The sequence below is a fragment of the Myotis yumanensis genome, unplaced genomic scaffold (assembly GCF_028538775.1).
Source record: "Myotis yumanensis isolate MYYU_CA2020_CCGP unplaced genomic scaffold, mMyoYum1.0.hap1 SCAF_2, whole genome shotgun sequence".
Lineage (NCBI taxonomy): Eukaryota > Metazoa > Chordata > Mammalia > Chiroptera > Vespertilionidae > Myotis > Myotis yumanensis.
Genome location: NW_027223753.1, coordinates 82,979,375 through 83,004,594, shown reverse-complemented (window position 1 = coordinate 83,004,594; position 25,220 = coordinate 82,979,375). Strand labels below are relative to the sequence as shown.

The 25,220-nt window shown below is 46.1% G+C and overlaps 1 protein-coding gene across 2 annotated transcripts in view; it reads right to left on the bottom strand.

The window, feature by feature from the left end:
• GFOD1 (Gfo/Idh/MocA-like oxidoreductase domain containing 1) overlaps positions 1 to 18,779 on the bottom strand; it is a 115,532-nt gene extending 96,753 nt beyond the window's left edge. The window contains exon 1 of one of the 2 annotated variants that reach the window (XM_070405711.1): positions 17,814 to 18,779. In XM_070405711.1, the coding sequence (XP_070261812.1) occupies positions 17,814 to 18,066 (253 nt within the window). In that variant the 5' untranslated portion in view covers positions 18,067 to 18,779. Of the gene's footprint in view, positions 1 to 12,251; positions 12,887 to 17,813 lie in introns of those variants that run through there. The other variant, XM_070405712.1, reaches the window with a different exon arrangement.
• Between the last annotated feature and the right edge of the window lie 6,441 nt (positions 18,780 to 25,220).

The following is a 25,220-nucleotide window of genomic DNA, read 5'->3' as shown; positions in this document are numbered from 1 at the left end:
ATTCACACACACATACACACAGATGTACACACAAACTGCCGACTAAGCAGCTATCACACTAAGCCACACCATCCATGCCACTTTGTCCCCAGAATGCAAGCATCGCCTCCCTTGAAGATAAAGGAAAGACTGCTTCCTGCTATAAAGGAGACCTGTGTGTGTTTGTATAACCAATTTATATATATATATATATATATATATATATATATACACACACACACACACACACACACACACACACAGGCTGATCAACCAGTTGGCAGCAATGGTAATAATACAGCACTTAAAAATATTTACCAAACCAAATCATTTTTCCCAGCCAGTGCCAAGTCTTTAAAGTGAGTTACTGGAAAGAGACCAAGGGTGTACACCAAGCATGTCAAACTCACGGCCAGCAGGCCGAGGTATGCGGCCCACCAGCTGCGAGTTTGACATGCTTGGTGTACACACAGAGAGAAAGCACCACGTGAGGACATGGGGAAAAGATGGCCATCCGCAAGTCAAGGAGAGAGACCTCAGAAAATTCCAAAATTGCCAGCATCTTGATCTTAGACTTCCAGCCTGCAGAACTGTGAGAAAATAAATGTCTGTTGCTTAAGTTAAAAAAATTTTTAAAAAGTAAAGTTATTGGACTAGATGGATAAGGTGGGAACTGGCAGAGACTCATAAACCCACTCTGGCGCCTGCATTTTATGGGTAAGGAAATGAAAGTCTAGAGAGGTGAGGTCACTTGCCCAAGGCCACACAGCTAATTACTGGTGGTGTCAGGACAAGAACAGCCTGTCCGGGCTCCCTGACCAACACCCTATGGCTGCCCCACATCGCCATCCCAGACAGCAGTTCCGGCAGACGGAATGCATTTTCTCAGAACAAGGGTTCTGAAGCCACTCACCATCCACACCAGCACAGGTTTGGCTAAAAAGAAAAGTCCCTGCAAAGAAAAGGGGACGTGAACGCTGGACATGTTGCAATGCACCATTCCCGTTTCTTTGGAAGGCTGGAGCCAACAAGAGCTTTTCTTCCCACCCAGGAGGCAGGGGCCAGGCTGGGACCCCACCAACCCTTTCCAGCGGCATGTGGGTCTGGCTATACAAGGTTAGAATTACAAACAAATTACCCTACAACCAAGAGCCTACGGCTTGTCCCCAAATTCAGAGTCACATCCAATTATCCCCTGGAACAATAGCCAAGTCCTGGACCTTTAAACACCCACTTCCACTTCCTGGAGGACCCCCGTGCCCCTCGGCCACTGCTAGACTAACTTCTGCGCCACCATAACGTCTGCAGGTGCCTGGGACAGCTGTTCCAGATTCAAAGCATCACAGAATGCAAGAACTGGAGAGTAACCCCCGCCAAACAATTTGTCCCACGTATCGTCTCTTTCTTTTGAAAAATACATTTTTTCCATTCAGATCATAGTTTCAAAAAATTGAAAATGTGGGGAAGAAAAAAATCAAATCCCACAATCCCATAATAACCATCATTAGTATTTGGGCTTATTACCTATCAGATTTTAATTTTCTGGGCATGTGTGTTTTAAACAAGGCTACCATGATATACAAATATTTTTTCTTTACCTATAGTTATATCATTTTTAAAAATCCCTCTATTGGCTAGTCTTCCTATATATCATTCCAATGGCTATTTAATATTTAATCAACTGTATTTACCATATTTTCCTAACCATTTCCCTACTGTGGACCATTTGTGTTTGTTTCTAGTGCTTCAGAAATATAAAGAAGATTTCACTGAACACTCTTGTGTACACAGGTATTTTCACAGCTATTGTTTGAGGTAATTTCCATAGGAGAGCTTCCCAGAAGTCAGCCTCTCTGGGAAATGTTAGAGAAACGCACGCCCCGAGTGACTAAATATCTGAGAAGGGAAAAGGAACACTCTCTAAAGTCCAGAGTCCGGTCCTGACTCGGCTCTCACCGATCGGCTGTGTGAACACCAACAAGCCACTCAACTCCTGAGACTCGGTTTCCCTCGGGCATTAGAGAAAGGTCCCTCCAGGCCTGTCTTGCTGTTCTGATTGCCAGGAGTATTCTCTCTCCATGATTCTCACCCGCTTCCATGAGATGCCCGATCATTCACTTTCTACTCTGTGGTTCACATCAGCTGCTTTTCAGCTCAGGAAAATGACTTCTCAAAGCCTGCCGGAGGGGGGTGGGAGGACTGTGTAGATGAAGCATAGGGTACGCAAACCCTGGCAGCGGTCTCTCGTCCTGACACCGCTTTCTGAATCCAGGTCAGCTGTGGAATTCCTCATATCTGGGAGTGTTGACCACAGCATATTGTGACACGGACACACACACAAAGGCCTGCACTTGAGGACCTCCCAGAATTCAGTCCTGCGGGGGAGGGAGCTGGTCTGTGGCTCCTATCATGGTGCTCTGGGACAGTAAAGAGGCCTCTGTCACATCCCTAGCAGATCCCTGCAGGTACAAACACTGCAGAGCACACCGGAACAAAAGAAGGAATGCAGCAGTACTCTCCTTTCTATCTTAACCTCCCCACAGTTTGCCATTGATTATTGGCCTTTAAAAAATGAGTTAGCCCCGGCCACGTGGTTCAGTTGGTTGGAGTGTCATCCCATACACCAAAGGGTTGTGGGTTCGATTCCTAGTAAGAGCACATACCTAGACTGCAGGTTCAATTCCCAGTTGGGATGCATACTGGAGGCAACTGACCGATGTTTCTCTCTCACATCGATGTCTCTCTCTCTCTCTCCCCCAACCCCTTCCTCTCTCTCGAAAAAATCAACAAAATCATATCCTTGGGTGAGGATTTTAAAACAAAGAGTTCTAAGCAGTAGAGAAGGGAAGATAATTAAGTAACGTTTTTCCCAATCTTTCAACATCCTGTTTGACACGTGCAGTTCCTCATGCCACTGCCTCCTGGGTTATGGAATTAGATGGCGTGGCTCCAGTTCAGTCATTTCCCCCTTTTCATACGTCATCCGTGAAAAGCATACGGCCTTTGCAAACCAGGACCACGGACTCTGCAGCATGTTGTGGGGACAAACACATAGCTTTACAGTCAGACAAACCTATGTCGAATTCTGATTCCACTTCTTTTCAGCTGGGTGAACCTGACAAAATACACAAATTTTCAGAAACAAATATACCACTGCAAAGACCTACAATATTTTACTGACTATCAAGAAAGAAAGGTCTCTGCCAATTAAATTATGACATGACTTTGTAAGACAAACCGATTTTAGATTATAAAGTGTGAAAAGATGTCTTTGAATCAATGATATTTAACCTCTCTCCAGCTAAACTTCTCAGTTGTAAGATGGACATGCTAAGTGCCCACCTTGAAGGCTGGTTGGGAGGTGGGAATGAGATGACACTGACCATGCCTGACTCTGCAGCTGGTACGCAGTAAGTAGTTGTAAAATGTTAGTTCTTCTCATTTCCAAAGGGATGGGTGGGTTCTGGATAGATTACAAGGTCTTTCAGAGCAGATATCAGATTATACATCTTTGACCTCTTCTCACCTCCCATGATCTAAACAGCGGTCGCCAACCTTTCGGACCTCACGGACCACTGGTTGGCGACTGCTGATCTAGAATATTGCCATACACATTGTAAGCACTCAGTAAATGGCTGATGAATATAAATGAACTAGTTGACAAATGACAAATACCCAAGCAGGGGGCCCCTTTGGAGGATGGGCACATGTAATCCCACTGGCCTCCCCAGCCCTGGAAGGGATGAGCACAGCTATCAGTATCATCCTGGCCGTGGGGGCTGCAAAGGAGAAAAGCAAATGCCAGCTGCTCGCTGCATATCCCCTGTGAACTCCCGGTGCGCGCAGCTGTGGACCACAGCCCACAGCACTTGGGTAAGCACAAGTAGCTACGTCTCAGTCTCAGTCCCACAGACAAATGCAGCATTGTGGTATCCTTGGGCCTCCCGGGGAAAGCCAGGCCGCCTCTGTGCCCTAGATGTGAAAGGCTGTGCATATCAAGTCAGACAGGCTACATCCCCACAGGCCCTAAACCCGTCCCCCAGGACTCCCGGAGAGCATTACTGTGTGACATAAACAAATGTCCCACGTGGGTGGTGCTGGAAGGAGCAGACGTTCAGGCAAACAGAACCGTGAGGCGTTTTCCCCTCCGTGTCCATACCTGCTCCGTGTTCCCCTCTGGTGCCCTAGCTCTCCTGGAAAAGGGGAAGAGGCAGGGCCAGGGAAAGAATCTCATTTTCCACCGCCCACTTTTCATTATTCATAATCACGTAGGAGATGAGAGGAGCTGCCAAATGACAAATTTTTTCTTCAGCTAAGACAGAAGAGACGATTTATTGTACACATGTTACATGCAGCCACAACTGAGAACAGAACAGTCCATAATGTCACTGGTCCAGGACAAAGGACCAAAGGGGACTGTTTTTGTAAGAGCAGGTGGGTCTCTCAAAAGGTGGTCACAGCAATCAGATGACATGTATATTCTAGATCCATCGAGAAGTTCTATACAGCAGGCATGCAGTCCAACAATTGGTACCCATGTCCCTGGCCTCTGGCTGCCCTTATTTCTGCTCCTGTGGCTTCCATGGGTGCACAAGCTGGGCTTTACGTGGACCTCTCCCTCATCTTTCCTCTTTCGCGCTCCAGTCTGACATTCGTTTTTTCCTCCACTTGGCTCTCATGACACTGAGGTTTCTAAGAAGATGGTGCTAAGGCCCAGAGACCAATGGCAAATTGAAATAACAAGTAGTACAAGACCCTTACTTTGACCTTGACTTCAGTCAAGAGACCTTCTGTGGAGACACACTCGGCTGTGTGTCACACCCTCACACACGCATACATTCACTTCTCCCTCCAAGCTCCCACTAGCTGGAACTCCAGTCATGAGTGTTCACACAAATGGATATTGCTCTCACAAAGTGAATGGAACTTGAAGGGGGGAAAAAGCAACAATAATTGGGAAAATAGTAATTGCCTATTCGTTGAGCCTTTCCCCTTGGATAAAGAGAAGGGGGAGTGGAGAGACAAGGAAGTCAGTAGAAGCCCTCCTTCCCCAGAGTCACACAGTGTTGGCAACGGGGTAGAAGGCAACCATCCTGTGAAGTCGGTCTTCCCTCAGGAACCGGCTTGTGAGTGTCCGCTCAGGTTCTCAAGGGACTCAAAGGCCTGCCTCTAGTCCCCTCCCACCACTGCTCTCCTCTGCTTCTGTGCTTTGGCAAAAGGAAGGAAACCCTTTCAGCTTTGCTGAGAGGGCTGAGGAAAAATCTCTTAGGAGCAAAAGCTGCTCTGGTCACTCAGCCTCATCCGTGCCATCTGCTGCCTAAAGTACCTGTGATGGCCCCAAGGTGGGCAGGAGTGTCATTTATTCCCAACATGTAATAAGGATTTTAGGAAACTTCCCACACACATCTCCTTCTTATTAATAATAAAGTAATGCCCATCCCTTGTTAAACCTGTATTAAACACTTAGGACACACCAATATTCTAGTGTGTAGATGCCCTATCATCCTATAACTGAGAGAAAACAAAAATCCATGTTCAAATTGAGCATAAGTAACCACTATGCTCCCTGCTGGGTCTCCAGCCTCGAGATTAGTCCATGAGATAGAACGTCCCATGATGATAGGAATGCCCTGTGCTGCTCTGTCCAACATGGCAGCCACCAGCCCGCCACACGGGCCTTTGAGCACTCGCAATGTGACTAGGGCTACTGAGAAACTGGGTTCTTTATTTTATTGTTTTTAATTTATGTACGTTTAATGGCTACTGTATTGTAAAGCCCAGATCTAGAGAGTGCCAGGTATATAGCTGGTGCTCAATAAATATTTGCTCAAGGGAAGAATGAATGGATGGATAGTAGCCGCTCACCATAATAAGTTCTGATTAAGCAGGATTCTCATGTTTATTGAGCACTCACTCTAAACAAATCCCTGTTTAAGTCAGCAACCTTCTGAGCTAGGTACTTTTATTATCTCTGTTTTAAAAATAAAGAAACGAGGCTCAGAAAAGTAGAGAACCCACAGACACATGGAACGTGGCAGGATTGAAGCCAGAATCCAACCCCAGGCAGCCTCTTAAAACTGGTCAACTTTTCCATTGATGAAAAAAGTGCCTCATTTTATTTTCTACAGGGTGACACCAAATTCAACAAGGAACTTTTCCTTTGGAATAGAGCAATAAAGATACACAGTGTGTCTTGTCTGGGAGCTTTTAGAGTCTACCCAGTGCACTCACTCACTCATCATGTCGACTGACTATATGATGCCAAGTCAAGAACTATTTACTCCACCACCATGACATTTCCCTGAAACCACCTCCCAGGACAGCAGAGTACTCGGCAGCAGCCTCACAATCTCCAAGAGCTGCCATCTCCTGCTGTTGTACAGCATGTCCACATGTCATGCACTGAGTGTCCCTGTCCAAGGAGAGCCTTTCATCCAGCATTGACCCTTGGACCATTAGGGACTCAACTATGTAACAAAGGGACATGAGTCTCCACCACCATCCGGCACAAACACAAAACCAGGAACTGAGTGAGGCCAGCACACCCTCTCCTCAGCTGACCCTCCTCTCCACCATAGCCTGCCCCGGACCTATCGCACAGGGAGCTTTTGTCTTTATAAAGTTACTTGTTGACTCGATTTTTGCAGCTCCCTTTAAGGTGGCCACTTGTGCCCCTGTCAGCGGGGTTCTTTGCAGCAATTTTGCAAGCTTTCTCCTTTGCCTGCCCCAGAGCTGTGTCATCTGTCACAGTCACCCTGGGATCTGAGGGGAGAGAAAGAAGCAAGTGGAACTATGTCTAGTGGGGGGATGGGGCAGGGAATTGCTGGGAAAATAATTTTTTTAAATTCTCAGTAAAAGAAAAAAGTTTACTTTTGGACATTCTTAAACCACTCTTTGTCCTAAGTTGTCGACCGTAGGAAACACAGTTTTCCTGTGTTGCTACAGAACCAGATGATTCCTGGAAGGCGATTTTACATCACAGAGCCTTCTACGTGTTCTTTCTCAATGTTTAAATTCTAACTCCTCTTCATCTAGTTTAAGTCCCACCTCCTCCAAAATGCTTCCTGGGCCATGCTAGCTCTCAGGAACTCCTCTGCATCTAGTCCAGGCAGCACCATTCTCTGCAGGGCCACCTCCTCAGGGACCCATGCTGCCTCTCCTCACAGGTCCCGCACATTTTATCTCTAACCTCAAACTCAAGTTCCCCACTTACAAAACAAAAGCTCAGCAGTGACTAGATCCAGCCCTTCTGGAAGGCAGCTTAGCAACAACTCACCACCTATTAGACGAAGCTTTCGCTCTGCTGCAAGGCACCCATTTACACACAGATCACGCCTATAAGGGGATTCTGTTCAAACCCTTTCTCTATTTTGTCCCTTTGTTTTAGTACCCTTTGTTGGTTGGCACTGGTTACCCAGGTGGCTGACCCTTAATCCAATACTGATATTTTTGGGTTACTCAACTGTCTTAAGCAAACACTTCCTGGATTGCAGTATAACGATTCATTCTGTAGTTAATCATATATTTCATTGCATTGTTGTTGTGTTTGTGCAGGCTTATCTTCTCTGAAGGACAAAAATCATATCTTACTCTGTGGGGTATTTCCCACCACAGCTAAGACAGTGCTACAAGCATTCAAAGGCTTTTATTAAATAAAAATAAGTGGGGGAGGGGGGAGAGAAACACTGTCCAGACACTGTGCAAAACAAGTGACTGAAAGACCCTGGAGCATGTCCGGTAATCTTCAAATTAGAAATTTCCCTCAAAGAATCTTCCGTGCATTGTCAGGGCCCCAGGCAACGCTGGGGCCCATCATGAGCATCCGCTCACATGGCTGTCTTGCTCTTCTAGATAATGAACCATTTCAATGAATATCTGGCAAAGCTAATTTCATTTGGCTTGGGGGATTATTTCAACTGTATCTGGTTCTAAAATCAAAAATAAAGGGAAGCATTTTAAAACCAAAAAATTCTACCCCTGACTTAACAACTTAACAAAATCACAAAACCAATGCATACAGCTCAATAAGAAGACAAACCACCCAATTTAAAAATGGTCAAGAGATTTGAATAGACATTTCACCAAACATACACGACTGGCTAATAAGCACCTGGCTAATGATGCTCAACATCATTGTCAGGGAAATGCAAATCAAAATCAGAATGAGATACCACTACACACTAATTAGAATGGCTATAATAAAAAAGATTGACAATACCAAGTATCGGTAATGATGTAGAGAAATTAGAATTCTCATGCATAGGTGGTTTGACTATAAAATGGGCAGCTGCTTTGGAAAACAGTTTGGCAGTTTCTTAAACAGTTAAATCTATACAGACCTTACAACTCAGCAATGTTAGTCCTAGATAACTATACAAGACAAACTAAAAGATGGGTCTACAAAAAGACTTGTATGCAAATGTTCACAGAAGCATTATTCATAATAGCAAAAAACTGAAAATGATACAAACATCCATCAAATGGTGAATGGATAAATAAAATATGGTATATCCATACAATGGAATCTTGGAATATTACTCAGCGATAAAAAAGGAATAAGCTTATGATACATGAAACAAGATGGATGAACATCAAAAACATGCTAAGTGAAAGATGCCAGGCACAAAAGACTAAATATTATGATTTCACTTACATAAAATTTCTAAGAAAGGCAGAGACAGAAAACAGATCTGTAGTTGCCTGGGGCTAGAGGTAAGAACAGGGATTGGCTGCCAACAGGCATTAGGAAACTTTTTGGGACACTGGAAGTGTTCTAAACCTTTTTGTATAGGTAGCTGCACAACTATATACATTTACTAAAAAGTGACTGAATCACTTGGTAAATTTTATATATATAAAGTATATCCCAATAAAGCTATTTTTTTAAAGCACTGTTAAAGCTGCAAACAAACTTAATTTGGGGCTTCAAAATTCTGTAGCTTTAGTTTCTGGATATTATGCTAACAGATCATCTCAATACCATAAGTTCTATTACATTTGGAAATTGGAAACTTAAAAAAAATGTATCATCCATATCATTTTAATGTAAAGTTGTTTTTTTTTCTGCATTTTTAATGCTCTACAGGCCATTAACAATTCTCAAAGAGAGTCTAAACCCTAAGCCATTCCAGACTTGCCCAAACTTGAGTGGCCAGCTCCTCAAAGCCCTGCTGACAGGTGTAGAACTGCTCAAGGTGAAGGGTCACTATGGCTCTCAGCAGTGAGGATGTGGAAGCCTTTTTCCCAGCATTCTTTTGGCTTGAGTCTAAACCAGAAAGCACTTCTGCCTTCAAGGTCTTCCTGTGTAGAGGACAATGCTCAGAGATGCTCTCCTAAAGGTGAATGCCCACCCCCACCAGCTAAACTCACTGGAACAGTTTCTCCACCGACAAGCCTTTCCAGCCTTACACTTGTGTGACACACCTGCCAGCTATCTCATCGCCCAGCTTGTCTAGCCAGGTGGCCTTGGTCCAACCAAAATCTGTATTCGTCAGAGATCTCCAGAGAAGCAGAACCAATTGGATGTGTGTGTGTGTATATATATGAAGAGAGATAGACAGAGACATTGATTTTTAAGGAATTGGTTCATGCAATTATGGAAACTGACAAGTCCAAAATTTGCAGGGAAGAACAGCAGGCTGGAGACCTAGGAAAGAACTGATGCCGTAGCTTCCAGTGCAAAGGCAATCTGAAGGCTGAAATCCTTCTTCCTCCAGGGAGCCTTTTTCCTAATTCCTGGCTCCTTCCAGGCCTTGTGCTGAGACTTGAGCACAAAGGGCTATGCCTCATCTCGGTGCCCTGCTGGCACACACCATGCAGTAGGTGCTCGGTAAAGGCTTGTAAAACCAATAGGTAACCACAAAACTCCCTGTTTCTCTACTTTCCCATCACATACTTTAAAAATATATACATCCTAAATTTACTAATAAAAGCTATGACAAATGATTGCATCATTCCACTGTTTTACTATGGACATTATAAAAGCAGCAAAATACCAAATGTGTATTTCATAAAGTGGATAAAGAACCTATGTAATCAAGATATGTCTACATTTGCAAAATCTTCACCTAAGTCTGTTCCTATAATCAGCACCTTTGTGGAGTGTGGCCCAGCTGGGAATGACCATTCTTAATCCCTCTATCCTACATTAGTGGTTTCCTTGGCATTTTGTGATAAACTCCCCACATTATGAGATAACCTCCAAAAAGACTCAGCTAGAAACAGGCATCAGGCACACACAGGGACAACTGGGATTGGGGGACAGGGGCAGGGTGGCACTTTTCAGGTGGTTGAATGGTTGTTTGTCTTTGGGAGCTATGTGTGGGCAGCGTTCTATCCACCACGTGGGCCCTTGAAGCAGAGGAGGCTGGTCTAAAGAGAGATAATGATAAAGCCGACACATGAAGACGAGTAGAACACAGAACGGTCACATTCCCAGAGTTCATGGTTTCCACATACCTAGTGAGGCCCAGTTACATCTCTGCCCCTGAGTTCCAGGAGATGGCCCCACATCTTCTCACAGTAATAAATCTTCATAGGAGCATGGTGAGTTTCTGGTAACCCATCAGCACCTGCTAGACCACATATCTGTGAAGCAAGTACTGGATTCTGAGCTAAGACAACCTTAGACACTTAGCTTATGCACATTCCCTTTTAAAAATAAGAAAACTTGCCCTAACTGGTTTGGTTCAGTAGAGAGAGCATCAGCCTGCGGACTCAAGGGTCCCAGGTTCGATTCTGGTTAAGGGCATGTACCTTGGTTGCGGCCACATCCCCAGTAGGGAGTGTGCAGGAGGCAGCTGATTGATGTTTCTCTCTCATCGATGTTTCTAACTCTCTATCCCTCTCCCTTCCTCTCTGTAAAAAATCAATAAAATATATTTTTAAAAAAATAAGAAAACTTTCAACTGTATTTTCTGAATCTATCAGGAGGGACTCATCTCTTCTGAAAATTAGAAAAAAAAATATGTTCAAAAGCACTACTTGAAATAGGCTAAAGCATTGATCACATTGGGGAGAAGTAAAACTAATGTTTATTGAACTTATGCAGATAACTAAAGGGGCATGGCTGGTCTCTACATACCCTCACCCATTTTAATTGTCACACCAACGCTATAAGATAGGGTCTTTAACTCCATCATATTGATGAGAAAACAGGCTCAGGAAGGATGTTTACCTCTCCCAATGTCACACAGTTGTCACCTGCCAACCTTTCCTTTCATTGTTAGTCTTATGATTCACATCTTATACAATGATGCTCTTGGCCAGGCCACAATTATCCTGAATCAAAATATATAACTAATTGCCTGTATGTAACCCTTAACCAGTTAACTACCACGATATTTTGAATTTAATTTAAAAAGGTCCACCACTTGCATCTATAGACACTTATGGCATATAAATGGTTAAAACATGCTATTTACTTCCACTTTTTTTTTTTTTTTTTTTTGGTTCGTCCAGTTTCAGGTATCAAAATGTCCAACTTCTTCATTTGGCTTCGTCTCATTCCAGTTTAAACTTCTGCACAACTGTACATTTTCAAAGCCAGGCATCATCAACAAAATTATCATTCAACTGCACCTAATTTCAATTAGATGTGATGAGGTTGGTGAAGCTTCCCTTTCTCTAACAGTAAGTAGAGTCTTTCTTTCATTTACATAATGCCTTGGGGCTTCCTCAACTCTGCAACAAATCATCAGACCAGAATCATTTCCCTCAGTGCTCAGGGGCAGAAATCGCCTTGCCCACACAGTCTTCAGATAGAAAGAGCTCAAGAAGAGACTTCAAGGAAGAACCAGAAATGCAGGGTTTGCTGGGATTTCAGAAGGGTTACTCTCAAGTCCAAATGTGCCGTTTCATTATCTAACTGCAGCCGTATCTCTGCTAGTGTGGCAACCATGACCAGAGGGGCCTTGACTCAACCCGGTTTCCTCCTGCTCTCTCACCCCTGTTCCAGCGGCCCTCCTCAACCTTGAGCAATTGCTGACACTGTGAAGTAGGACAGGAAAGGGTGTACTGCTCCAGATCCTCAGCTGATGGTGCCAAACAAGTTGGGGCAAGATCAATGTGCGGCCCTATCAAAGCTCCGCGAAACCCTAAGCCTTATTCTCCCTCCCAAAGGAGCCTTCCATCCCACGGAGAGGCTTCCCTGAGAGCCTCTGCATTACTGTCTCCAAATATCAGGGCAGAGACCATGAAAACAGATGTGATCACATTACACACAAAGACAAGAGGCATTTTAGCACGGTTCCCCTGCCAGGTTCATTACTCACAGTAGAGAACTTCTTTTTCCAGAGGCGGGGAGCCAGCACAACTCCGTCTGGCTGCTGCAGCCTCCACATCGCCTGCGAGCTGGAGAGAAATTCTGAATCTCAGGTCCCACCTGGAATCTGCTCAACCTTTTGATAAGATCTCCAGGTGCTGTGACTGCATGTTAATGTTTGAGAGGCACTGGGCTATTGCATGCAGAACAAAAATGTTATGTACTGACTGACACATCCTGTTTAAAACCTTTTACCTTCCCCAAGCATTCACTCAGCAAATATTTATGGAGTGTCTACGAGGTGACTGACTCAGTGCCCGGCACTGTCTGGGGAGATAAGGTCTCCCTGGTGAGCAAAGCAGACAAAGGCTCTACGTCACCGTACTTACATTTTAGTTGGGGAGACAAATGGCAAGTAAGAGAAGAAGCAAACAAATGAAAGAGATCTTCACAAACTGTGATAGTGTCACCAGGAAGATAAAGAGGATGACAGAGGTATAAGTGACAGGTGGGGCGGAAAGATTTGGAAGGGGAGGATCCAGAAGAGCCTCTCTCCCAATAGAACATTTAAGCTGAAACTTGAAAGTGAGAATATGTGAAGGAGAAGCTTCAAAGGAGTGAGGGAGAACCTTCCAGACATGGGGATGAGCCGGTTTGTAAAGGCCCAGGGCTGGGAAAGGAGTTGGCGTGTTTGAGGAACAAAAAGAGGACAAAGTACCTGGAGGGTAGTGAGCCTGGGAGAATGTACTGTTGCCAAAGAGGTGGGAAAGAATACTAGGTAGGGCCATTTCAGACCAAGTAAGTCTGACAAAGATCTTGAATGTTGCTCCAAGTGCTACAGGAGCCACTGAAAGGTTCAGAACAGGGAATGATGCAGTGTCCTCCATTTGGTGTTCTAAAGAGAACACCTGATTAAGAAACAAGAGTGAACATGAGGAGGCAGCTGGGCGGCTCACTGCATAGTCTAGTAGCCCACTGCAGGAGGACAAACCGAGACATGTTTTGACTGACCCCAAAGGCTGGCTGGGGAGTTGCACTGGGCCCTGCACACCAGGCAGCTCTGGATACAAAGGTGAGGCACCAGGCAGTCAAGGGGCTTGAGGAGAGGGGCACACAAGGAAGTCTGAGATAGCTGTGTCATCTCAGGTGCCCCCTCATTTGGCACTGTCTTTGTTAAATGCAATGAGCACATGCTTTTTGACCAGCAGTTCACGTGTCTTTCCTACAAGCGGATTGGTGTGCGTTCATTACGATGTTTGTATAAGTAGAAGATTAGAAACAATGTTGAGTAATAGGGAAATGGTTAAATAAATGTTGATTTAGCCATACAATAAAATATTATGCAGCCAAAAATGGAAACAAGGATACTTTCACATTCTGAGTTTTTTTATGTACATATCTATCTATATAAAAGTCTAAGCAACCGTTATGACCGGTAGCTATGATGCGCACTGACCACTAGGGGGCAGATGCTCAACGCAGGAGCTGCCCCCTGGTGGTCAGTGCGCTCCCACAGCCAACCTCCTGCTGTCCCTCCCCCTGGCCAGCCAGCCCTGATGGCCCTGATCGGGACTGGGCGAGACGACCCGATTGGCCCTGATCGCCGGCCAGGCCGAGGGACCCTACCTGTGCACAAATTCATATACTGGGCCTCTTGTTTTTGTATATGTGTGTGTATATGTAATCTGAATATATAATAGGATGTTACCAATTGTGTAAAAAAGATTTTAAAATTCTCATGCATTTATTTGCCAGTACATTCCTTGAACCTTCAAAAGGAAACATAAAAATGGCCTCTGTTGAGGACAGGCACTGAGGGACACATACTTCTTTCTTTCTCACTGTGTATTTTTATAGCATTTAAAATTTGTTTCATGTGAATATATAACCTATTTTAAATAGCTAAATAAAATTTAAAATTTAAACAATGCATTAAAATAGATGCAAAATAAGATGGGGTCCCGTGGTGCTGAGACCACAGAAGGATATGTAGGGGACAGGACTGAGGGGGAGAATTCTAGAGCAGGTAACACTGGGACTGAGTCTTGAAGAAAGAACAGGCATCCATCACCAACATAAGGCGGAACCATGATCTGACAAAGGCATGGACATAAAATCCAACAGGGTCCATTCAAGCAGTAGTCTGGTTAGCTAAAGTTCATGGGGTTCCAGAAAAATCAGCAGTTCTTGCCGGTTATGTCAAAAAGTTGGGGCTTTTCCCAGAAGTGATGAAAGGGTGGAGCAGTGACATGATCAGGTCCACAGTTCCTTTTTTTCCCTTCATTTTTATTTATTGATTTTTAGAGAGAAAGGAGAGGGACACAGAGAGAGAAACATCAATTCGTTGTTCCACTTATTCATACATTCATTGGTTGATTCTTGTATGTGCCCTAACTGGGGATCGAACTGGCAACCTTGGTGTATGGAGACAATGCTCTAGCCAACTGAGCTACCCAGCCAGGCCGGGTCCACAGTTCTTCAAGATAATTCTGGCAGCAGGGTGGAAAGTGGACAGAGGCATGGGTAGGGAGGAGCCAACTGGAACCTACTTCACAAACTAGTTAAGGGCCTAGTTCCTTTTATGGAAGAAGCAATGATGCAGAAGAGGGAACAGAGACAAGAGGGATTAAGGAGTTGGCATCAACCAGATTTAGGAATTGATTCCATGGTGGGAGCGAGGGGAGGTAACAGGAGTAGAGGATAACTCCAAAAATCTCACTTGGCTACCGTTAACAGAGAGAAGAAACTGAGGCAAAAGAGCAAGTTTGGGGATAGGAGAGGAAGAAATAAGTTCCAGAGGAGGCAGAGTGATGGGTTCAAATCTCTAGGTACATGTAATTGAGCAGTTCGACTTACGTCTCTGTATTTTAGTTGCTTCATTTGTAAAATGGAGCTAACATCTATCTAAGAGAATTATTTTAATCATGCAATGAAATGTTTTATATACAGGACCTACCACACTGCCTGGCCCATAGTAGGTACTTAACAAGAGGCAGCCCTGGACATGGTAGAAATTATACATTATAGAAAAGTCTCTACAACAGAGAAATGCCTACTTCACTAAGATAGAGATTTCAAGGAAATTTTTTAAAATTAAATAATGTTATTCAATTGATTCCAAGCTTTATTCATCTACGTTATCTAGACCAACCCCTCTCCTTGACAATTCTGGATATAGACAACAGATCTCTCACCATTGCTGCCCAGGCTTTTGCTAAACAGACAATTCACCAGGACTAATCAAGATTGGCTTGTTTCAATCCAGACAAACTCTAGCATCTATAAACCCCCAACGGCCAGACCATCGTATAACTGTTCGGGGGTTTTCACTTCCTGTGTTGCCTGTGACAAACCTCTCACCGTGACATCAAAGCAAACCCAGACTACTACCCCGCCTGGTACTCGCAAGCACAACTCAAAGGAGAGTGACCTCCAGGGAATTTCCAGTGAAGATGAAGTCTAGAAAGAGACTAAACTCCAGTCCCTCTAAATCCGATGCCTCCCCAATTCTATGATCACAGATGACTTCAAATTACCTGCAAACTCAGAAATTCTTTTTTAAAAAGCCTATGACTTACCATGAAGACATGATCAAAGCCCTATTCTGTAGCATGAGTATTAAACCAAGTCTACTAGTATTTCCTGTGCCTCTTATGCTTGGTTTTGAAGATGTTCCTCGCATTAGTCTTGTCAAGAAAAAAATCATAGGGACTTTTGAAAATAAATATCTAGAAATATATAATTTGTGCTTCTCTTGAAACCAGTACCCCTACTCATGACCTAAGTACCCCCACTCATGACTCATGATGGTCAGAAAACAGAAACATCCTTGTTCCCCAAATTACCACTGTCCTAGAGACAAGCTCTAGGGCTGCTCCCTGGGTCTGACCTGCAGGACTGTGTTGCCCTAGAGGGAAAAGTGATGTCAAACATGATCTTTCTGATATGACCAGTCATATGCCCTCTAGGAGACATGGGGCTCAATATGGACCTGTTTTATACTAATTGACCAAACAGATTTATATTATAGGATGGCTATAATCTATTTGATATGCATAGACTCACTGTAAGCACAGAGGTTAACTACCCAACACATACGTTATATGAAACAGAAACAAAATATTAGCCAAAATCCAGTGACATTCAATTCAAGGCCAAAGAAACCAAGCAACAAAGGTCAGAAGCTTAATAAAAAGTAACCTGAAAACTGACAGCCTTGGGCAGCCTATTATAGCAGATGTCCCGTGTGAGTTAATAGCAGAATGGCCTGATAAGAATGGTGTTTTAGGGAGAGTTCTACATTCTGGTCATAGGTCTCTGAAGATAGAATTAAAATATATGTATGTTTCACCTACCCGAAACCCACACCTGTTTTTAAAAATAAAATATTCTGTCCAAGATTACATAAATTACCATTGGTTTCTGGGTGCCTTCCCAAATCTCCCTGTGTAATTTTTCTCTCATGTGACATCCTGTGCTTTGTCTCTTTCCTGGCTAATAAAATTCCGACACTTTTCCTGGGAGAGTGAGGACAAGCTCCCTGGGGTTGTCTTAGGTCTGAGTGAGAACTGCTCTCATGGACAAAACAGTTGTTCCTCTGGGGATGGCAGACATGCTGGTACCGTACTCTGAGATTGTTCAGACTGCCTGGGTTAGGTGGGGGGACCGGCTGGTGAGGGGCGGTGAGCGCATGCCCAACCCGCTTGTCAACACCAGCCCTGACGGGAATTCAGGAGGGATTACTGCTTGCCTCCACGTGAAATCGGCTGCGTGGGGCCTTTTCCCACACAAAGCCTCTGTGCCTCTGGAACTACTGCGCTCATGCCCTAAAAGCTGAAGGTCTATGACTCCTAATCTGCGCAGACTATTCTGGGGTGCAGCACTCGAAAGTTAAAACTCTCTGCTTTTATCCAACCAGTCTGTACTAACCTACGAACCTCCCAGATTCATAAGACGTCCCAGGAGATACCCCCAAACCCTGACATCCAACCACTCCCGCTATCCTTGCTTTCAGCGAAGACGAGATAATTGCCAGAGGTCTAATTTCACACTAAACTAACTCATAGAGGAAAGTAGCAAACTACCCCTAGCAGGGAGCCACAGCTGCTAATCGTCAGGTCTACCGCCCCCGGGGAAACCAGAAAGGTGTGTGGGGCCCTTTATTCAGCGTTCTGGGGCGCGCACTCGCCTCTCGCAGGCGCGCACGCACATTCTCCGGCACTACACACACGGCTGGGGGCTTAGTTTTCTCTCCCTCAGAGCAGCCATCCACAGTCCTCGACAGCTGATGCGCCTCATCCCCATCCCCGGAGCACGCGCCTCCTACAGCCTCCGCGCCGCACACGTGGGGAAGCGCGTCCAGGTGGAGCCAGAAGGGCGGAGGGAAGCAAAGAGGCGTTGAGAGCCAGGGATGAGGAAGGAGGGCGCTGCGAACGGAATGTGGGGTCTCAGGCCCTCGGGTCAGCGTAGATGCCTTGTAAGCTTCTGGGAGGAAGAGAGGGAGAGAGGAGAAAAAGCAGCGGGAAAGGCGAGGAGAGGAGGCAGGAGAGGAGGTGGGGGAGGGGCCACTCACCCAGGGTTTTGACAGCGATCTGCCTGGTGAGGGGCGGCGGCAGGTTGATGCACACTAAGTCCACGTCCTGATGCAGCAGCACCTCGTCAATGCGACTCGTATAGAAGGGAACGCTCATCTCTTTGGCCAGCTCCTCCGCTTCCTCCTGTGTGCGGCCCCACAGCGCCTTCACCGCGAAACCCTCGTCTTTAAGCAGAGGGATGATGACTCGGGCGGTGAGGCTGGTGCCGAACACGCCCACCCCGGGAAGCATGGCTGCTCAGGTCCACCTGGTTCTGCTTTAGCTTGGCTGTCCAGTCCAACACGCGCGCACACACCCCTCTAGCCAGTCCCGCACCCGGCTCTCCACGGCGCGCCAGCCGCCGTGCCCTGGGCAAGGCGCCCGGGTGCCGAGAGCACACCCAGCTGCAGGGCAGAGCAGTCTCGGGGCGCTTCAGTGCAGTGACTGCTGCAGTGTCCGCCACGCCGGGCTCCCGTCCTTCCCGGAGGCGGCGGCAGAGACCCACCCAGGGCGCCCGAGGCTCCGAAGCACCGTGAAACCTCGGCTCAGGCGGCACCTCCGCCGCAGCGCCAGCCGGCTCCGTGCGCCCCACCGAGGCCGCTCCATGGCCGGCTCATCCCCGCACACACGCCGCTGCAGCCCGGGACTGACTCTCTCCCGCGTCTTTTCCGCAGCCGGCGAGTAGCGCACGCACAAGCCTCTACACGCTGCCAGCGCCCGGAACGGCTGGGCTGCGGGGTCCCTTTGCTCCCCCGCCCTCCGCCTAGAATGAAATAATTCAGCGGCCGCCAGGAGGCCGGTAAGCACGAGGCTCCCAGGGCGTGGGGCGCGGATCTTAAACTGCAGCGCGGCGGTGGCAACGGCAGAGGCCACGACCCGGCGCCAGCCTTCTCATTCTGCTGCCATGTTCGCTCGCAGCGCGGCTCGGGCGGCCCGGGCCCTGGCCGGCTAGGCTCCGGGATCCCGCGGAGACGAGGGCGGAGTTGGGGAGTTTGGCTGTCAGTGGCCGGGTGTTCCTGCACCGCCCCCGCCGCTGCGCCGCGCGCCATTGGCCGCCGCGCGCGGCCCCCGCCCCGCCGCCGCCGCGGGCTTCGGGTGCGCGCCGCGCCGGGCCCAGGAACCCAGCCCAGCTCCTCTCTGGCCCCGCCTTACTCGCCTCCGGCCCCTCGGTTTCTTCCTTTCTTTGCCCTCCACCACCTCCTTCCCCTCCTCGCCTCTTTCCAAACCCCGCCCCAAGCAAGCTAATAAATTTATCAAGACAGGGCGCGTCCGTACCGACGCGCCGCGGGTCGCGGAAAAGACCGCCGCTGGTTTCTGCCAGAGGAGGCCAGGGCATCCAAGGTGGTGTGAGCGGCGGGTAATGACAGCGTCTGTTCCGGGAGCTTTCTCTGCGTGCGCGGGGAGCCGTGCAGGGAAGCTTTCCAGGCATTCTCCTCTAAACCTCTCACCATTTAACCGATGATGTAACAGTCTTGGGAAGGTTTAGTGACTGGGACAAGGTCACACACAACAGGTAAGCAACTGGCCTGGGATTAGAATCCAGGCTCCAGAGGAGCGGAGAACTGGAGAGTTCTCTCCTTCTAAAAAAAAGCCCGCTCCAGTGGTGCGCCACCCCTCTGTTCGCACACTCCTGGCCCAGCCGCCCTCCATCCAATCTATAGCTCCACAAGCTCCGCTTTCTTCCCGAGGCCGGCCCCCCCCCCCCCCCCCCGTCTAGACACTTGTACTCAGTGGCCACTACGGGGCAGGGGTCCCGGAAGCGACTGCCGCACATGTGTGTCTGCATCTCTGTTTAGAGACCTAGGAGTCACTCTGACCAGATGCCACACTAGACTCCAGCCCCTTCCTAGTACCCGTTTTTCTTCTTGGGTCCTTGCCAAAGTCCCCCCTGCACATGTCTGGTTTCCCGCCATTTTCTCAGCCCTTATCTCACTGCCTGCCTGGCATGTAGTAGACAATAAATATTTGCTAAATAAATGAATGCGTATTCATTGAATGCCTGCTTTGTGTCCACTTGGTGCTGGGAGGGGCACCCAACAGTGAAAGGCGGGGGACCTGGGGTCCTGTCATGTTATCTCTTCACCACTCAGCTCAGTATGGCACATGGTCTGCTTCAAATCATGAGTGGAAAACGTGATAAGTACTTGCAAGCCTTTAAAATGACTTGTAACAACTTGCATGAGGCAGGGCACATGGAGAGAGCAAAATACCAAAAAAAAAAAAAAAAAAAAAAAAAAGCTTGTGTGTGGCAATGTGGGGAGGAGGCTGACCTCAGGCATGAGAAGAAAGGCACAGAGGACAGTCTGTGCTCTGGGTGGCTACCAGCGGCTTGGGAAGGTCTGAGACCAAAGGAGGTGTTGCCATCAACACCAACAGGCTTCTTCTGAGCAGTTTGCAAAAAAAGCAAGCAGGAATGCCTATTGGGGCACGGCTGCAGGCAATACTGTTAGACACGGGCACCTCCTCAACACACAAGAGGCAGGATCACATGTCAGCGATGGCGTTGCTCACAGGGCCCAGGGAATGTGGAGCTTGGCATTGAGGTTGGAAGCAGAGCCAGAGCACCAGTGTTGACTCCTGGCTCTGCCATCTAGTAGCCGTGGGACCTTAACTTTCTTCACCTCTCTGTGCCACAGTTTCACCTGTAAAATCGGGTAATGCTGGTCTACACCCCAAATGATTTTAGAGAATTATGTGGGTTAATTTTTATAAAGACCTTAGAAGGGTCTGGCACATAGTAAACACTATATAAGTGTTAAATAAGCGTGGAGAGCAGGTCTGTTACCAACATCATTTCTTGATCTGGGGACAGTTATAGAAGGCCAGCAATATCTAGCCAGTAAGAGGGAGTTTTGTGTTCTTTTAAAGGGAACCCTACTCCTAACGTCAATGTGAATAAAGAGAATAAACCTTCCATCTACATAATATCAAAAAACAATGATCACATTTGATTCTCATTAGAAATGGATAAAACAAACATTATCTCCATTTCATAGGAGACAAAACTGAATCCTGGTAGCAACTCAACCAAATGGATCCAAAACACAACACTTCATTTCCAGTCCTCCCCCAGCCCCCAACTGCTTCTCCCTCAGTCATTCCCATCTCAACAAATGGCACTACCAGCCCAACTGACCAAAACCTTGGAGCCATGCAGGACTTCTCTCTGTCATAGTTCCACAACCAGGCCTCCATAGATCCTGTCTGCTCTGCTTTAAAAGTGTGTCCAGAGTCCATGGTGAGAATTCCTAGTCACCATGATCACTGTTGGGACCACAGCATTCACCTTTTCACTGCTCGATCTGCTTCTATTTGTTCCTTATAGCCCACCACGTTCTCTAATCAGCAGCCAATGATCCTTTAAAAGGTAAGCCCAGCCTGGCCGGCGTGGCCCAGTGGTTGAAAGGCAATCTGAACTAGGAGCTCACGGTTCAATTCCCAGTGAGGGCACATGCCTGAGTTGCGGGCTCGATCCCCAGTGTGGGGCATGCAGGAGTCGCTGATCAATGATTCTCTCTCATCATTGATGTTTCTATCTTTCCCTCTCCCTTCCTCTCTGAAATCAATAAAAATATATTTTAAAAAATAAATAAATAAAAGATAAGTCCAATCAGGTCCCACCAGGCTCCACACCTACCAGTGAGTACACCCAGGGTCCGCAGGATGGCCTAAAAGGCTCTGTCTGACCTAAACTTTCAACTCAAATATCTTATCACCTCCTACTTTCCACCCCTCATGCCCTGTACAGGCTGAGCCTGTTCTTGTCTCAGGGCCTTTGCACTTGCTGTTTCCTCTACCTGATCCCACCCCTCCAGCCCTACCCACCTATCCATGTGGCTCACTCACTCACTTTACTTGAGTCTCTGCTCAGATGTCCTCCTCACATGGCCTTGCCTTACCATCCCATCTAAAATGGTACATGTGTCACATTTCATCCTTTTGTCTAGCTGTATTTTTCTTTATAGCTCCTCTCACTACCTCACATTATATTATACTAGTGCCTGGGTGCACAGATTTGTGCACATTGAAAGGAAATTAATTAGAAGGTGGCCAGCAGGGCAGGACTGGGCGAGACCAGCCTGACACACCCTGGAGCCAACTTCCCATGGCCCCTCCCCGGCTGGCTGCACCTGGGGCACTGGCACCATGGCACCAAGCATGTCTGTGGAGTGAGCGGGGTCCCTCCAGCAGGTGGGGTCCCTTGGCTTGGCCTGTGGGAATCGGGAGGAAACTGGCTCTCTGACATTTCCCAAGGGGTCCCAGATTGCGAGAGGGTGGTTCTTGGGTGACGCACCCCAAAATTGGGCTCCCTCCTCTCTGGTTCCAGGGTGTGTCACCCAAGAACCACCGTTGCCAAGTCACTGCAGCTTGGCAGCTCTTGCATTGAGCATCTGCCCCCTGGTGGTCAGTGTGTGTCATAGCTACCCATCGGACAGTATGATGGTTGCTTAGCCTTTTATATAAGTAGACTAGTAGCCCGGTCCACGAAATTTGTGCACATTAAAAGGGAATTAATTAGAGGAAATATTTTAATATTGCTATTTGCCCTTTCTCTATAATAGAAGTGTGAGAGATTAAAGGAAATTAGTAAAATGTATATGAAAATAATATATAAATGTATTAGTAAATAAACAGTAACAAAAGGATATAACAACAACAGAGGCATGATATGAAAACAATAGTGATGCAAACAATGACTGATAAAGTGATTAAACTTATTCTAATATCTCCCTGTACACCACATTAAGAGTGAAAACACTTTCAGAGTGCTTGACTAATTTCCCTTGTGATGAAGTATTTAGAACTTTAACTTAAATGTCACATGCTCTTTGAACTCTAGAGAAAACAACATATAACTGACCATGTGTGAGAACAGGTTCAGGTAGGAATATTCCTACTCTGTCTAGAGTTTTCCTTGTGATTTATTAATAGTCATCGCAAATGCTGGCATCACGGGAAACTGTCGTCAAATTAATTTAAATAGGAGGCCAGTGTCAGATGGGGACAAATCAATTCTTGGAATCAGAACAACCTCTCCCTCTGCAGATCCTATTAATACTTCAGCTTCGATAATGTTAGGTTGTAATCTTTTGATAATAAATCTGGTACCATTACAAAGACCCCATTTACTATTAAGATTTCTCAATAGCATGATGATTGCACCCACTTTCAATTTTAATTTATGACACGGCATTCCCGAAGGAGTAATACTATTAAGAAATGTATATATTATTTTCATATACATTTTACTAATTTCCTTTCATCTCTCACACTTCTATTATAGAGAAAGGGCAGATAGAAATATAAAAATTTTTCTTTTCAGCATCATCTATTGAGTCAATGGAATCATTACTCAAATATGGGTGAAAATCTCCGAGTATATCCAAAATGTCTTCATTTAATTTTTGAACATGCTCATTTTTTGGACAAAGAATCGCATGTTTAGATATATTTTTAATATTATCTATAGATATACTATTTCCAAGGATAGCTTCAATAATAGATCCATTACAAATCATTTCACGGGGGATTTCAATAATATCCATTCCTAAATGAAAACTACTATCAAGTTTGCCATCTCCAAGTTTTACTAACCATCCACTATAAGCAGAATACTCTGATCTCATATTTGTTTTAAGAGACAACCTTTTGAAACATCCCCAAACATTACAGTACTTTAAACTCATTTATACTATGGCCAATCGCATAGCATGCAGTACAATACTGAGACATTGTCTAAAATCCCCTCCAGATGGAGAAACCAAGATGGCGGCATAGGTTAACGCTGGAGTTTGCTGCCTTGAACAACCACTTCAAAAATACAACTAAAAGACAGAACGGACATCATCCAGAACCACAGGAAGGCTGGCTGAGTGGAAGTTCTACAACTAGGAGGAACCGAGAATCAGAGGAGGCGCAGTGCTGAAGTAAAATACTAAGGTGCGGAGTATGCGCAGCGCGGGCTGGTGGCTGAGGGCTCGGTTGTCTGTTTCAATCTGGAGGGAGCCTCAGACTCTGAGCTCCAGATCTGGGCGAGTCTCTAGGGACCCAGACTCAAACGGGAGAAGTGGGACTGTCTGGCTACGGTCCCTCCGAGGTTTGCAGCGGTTGCTGGGACAGAGAGGCAGAGCCCCTGGGGACGGACTGAGAGCAGCCATAACTGCTCCCTCCTCTGCCCTGTTGATCCCGTGGGACCCGCCCCGCCCAAGTCCTGCACAGAGCCATTTGCCGGATAGCCTCAGGCAAAGGCTAGATTAGCACCTCCCTAGAGGACAGAAGTTCTTCCACTGAAAACACAGCTGGTTCTCACAGCCAGTTGACCTGGAGGTCAAGTAGTAATTACCTACAACAATCAAAGCTTGACTACAACAAGACTGCTCACAGAGACCACAAGGGTGTGCACCAAGAGTGTCTACATCAGGTAATTGGGACACTTAACGCGGAAAGCCACTCTATTGACAAAGCGAAGCATAAAAAAAATGCCAAGACAAAGAAACAGGCCACAAAGGACAGAACTGGAGGAAAGCAGGCTACTGGATATAGAATTCAAAACCACACTTTTGAGGTCTCTCAAGAGGCTTCTAGAGTCTGTCGATAAACTTGATGAGATGTACAGGAAATCTAATGAGACCCTCGATGGTGTGATAAAGGACCATCTAGAAAGTAAGCATACACTGACTGAAATAAAGAATATTATACAGACTCCCAACAGCAGACCAGAGGAGCGCAAGAATCAAGTCAAAGATTTGAAATGTGAGGAAGCAAAAAACACCCAACCGGAAAAGCAAAATGAAAAAAGAACCCAAAAATACGAAGATAGTGTAAGGAGCCTCTGGGACAGCTACAAGCGTACCAACATCAGAATTATAGGGATGCCAGAAGATGAGAGACAGCAAGATATTGAAAACCTATTTGAAGAAATAATGGCAGAAAACTTCCCCTACTTGGTGAAAGAAATAGATTTACAAGTCCAGGAAGCGCAGAGAACCCCAAACAAAAGGAATCCAAAGAGGACCACACCAAGACACATCATCATTAAAATGCCAAGAGCAAAAGACAAAGAGAGACTCTTAAAAGCAGCAAGAGAAAGAAACTCAGTTACCTACAAGGGAATACCCATACGACTGTCAGCTGATTTCTCAACAGAAACTGTGCAGGCCAGAAGGGAGTGGCAAGAAATATTCAAAGTGATGAATACCAAGAACCTACAACCAAGAGTACTTTATCCAGCAAAGCTATCATTCAGAATTGAAGGTCAGATAAAGAGCTTCACAGATAAGGAAAAGCTAAAGGAGTTCATCACCACTAAACCAGTATTATACGAAATGCTGAAAGGTATCCTTTAAGAAGAGGAAGAAGAAAAAGGTAAAGATACAAATTGTGAACAACAAACATGCATCTATCAA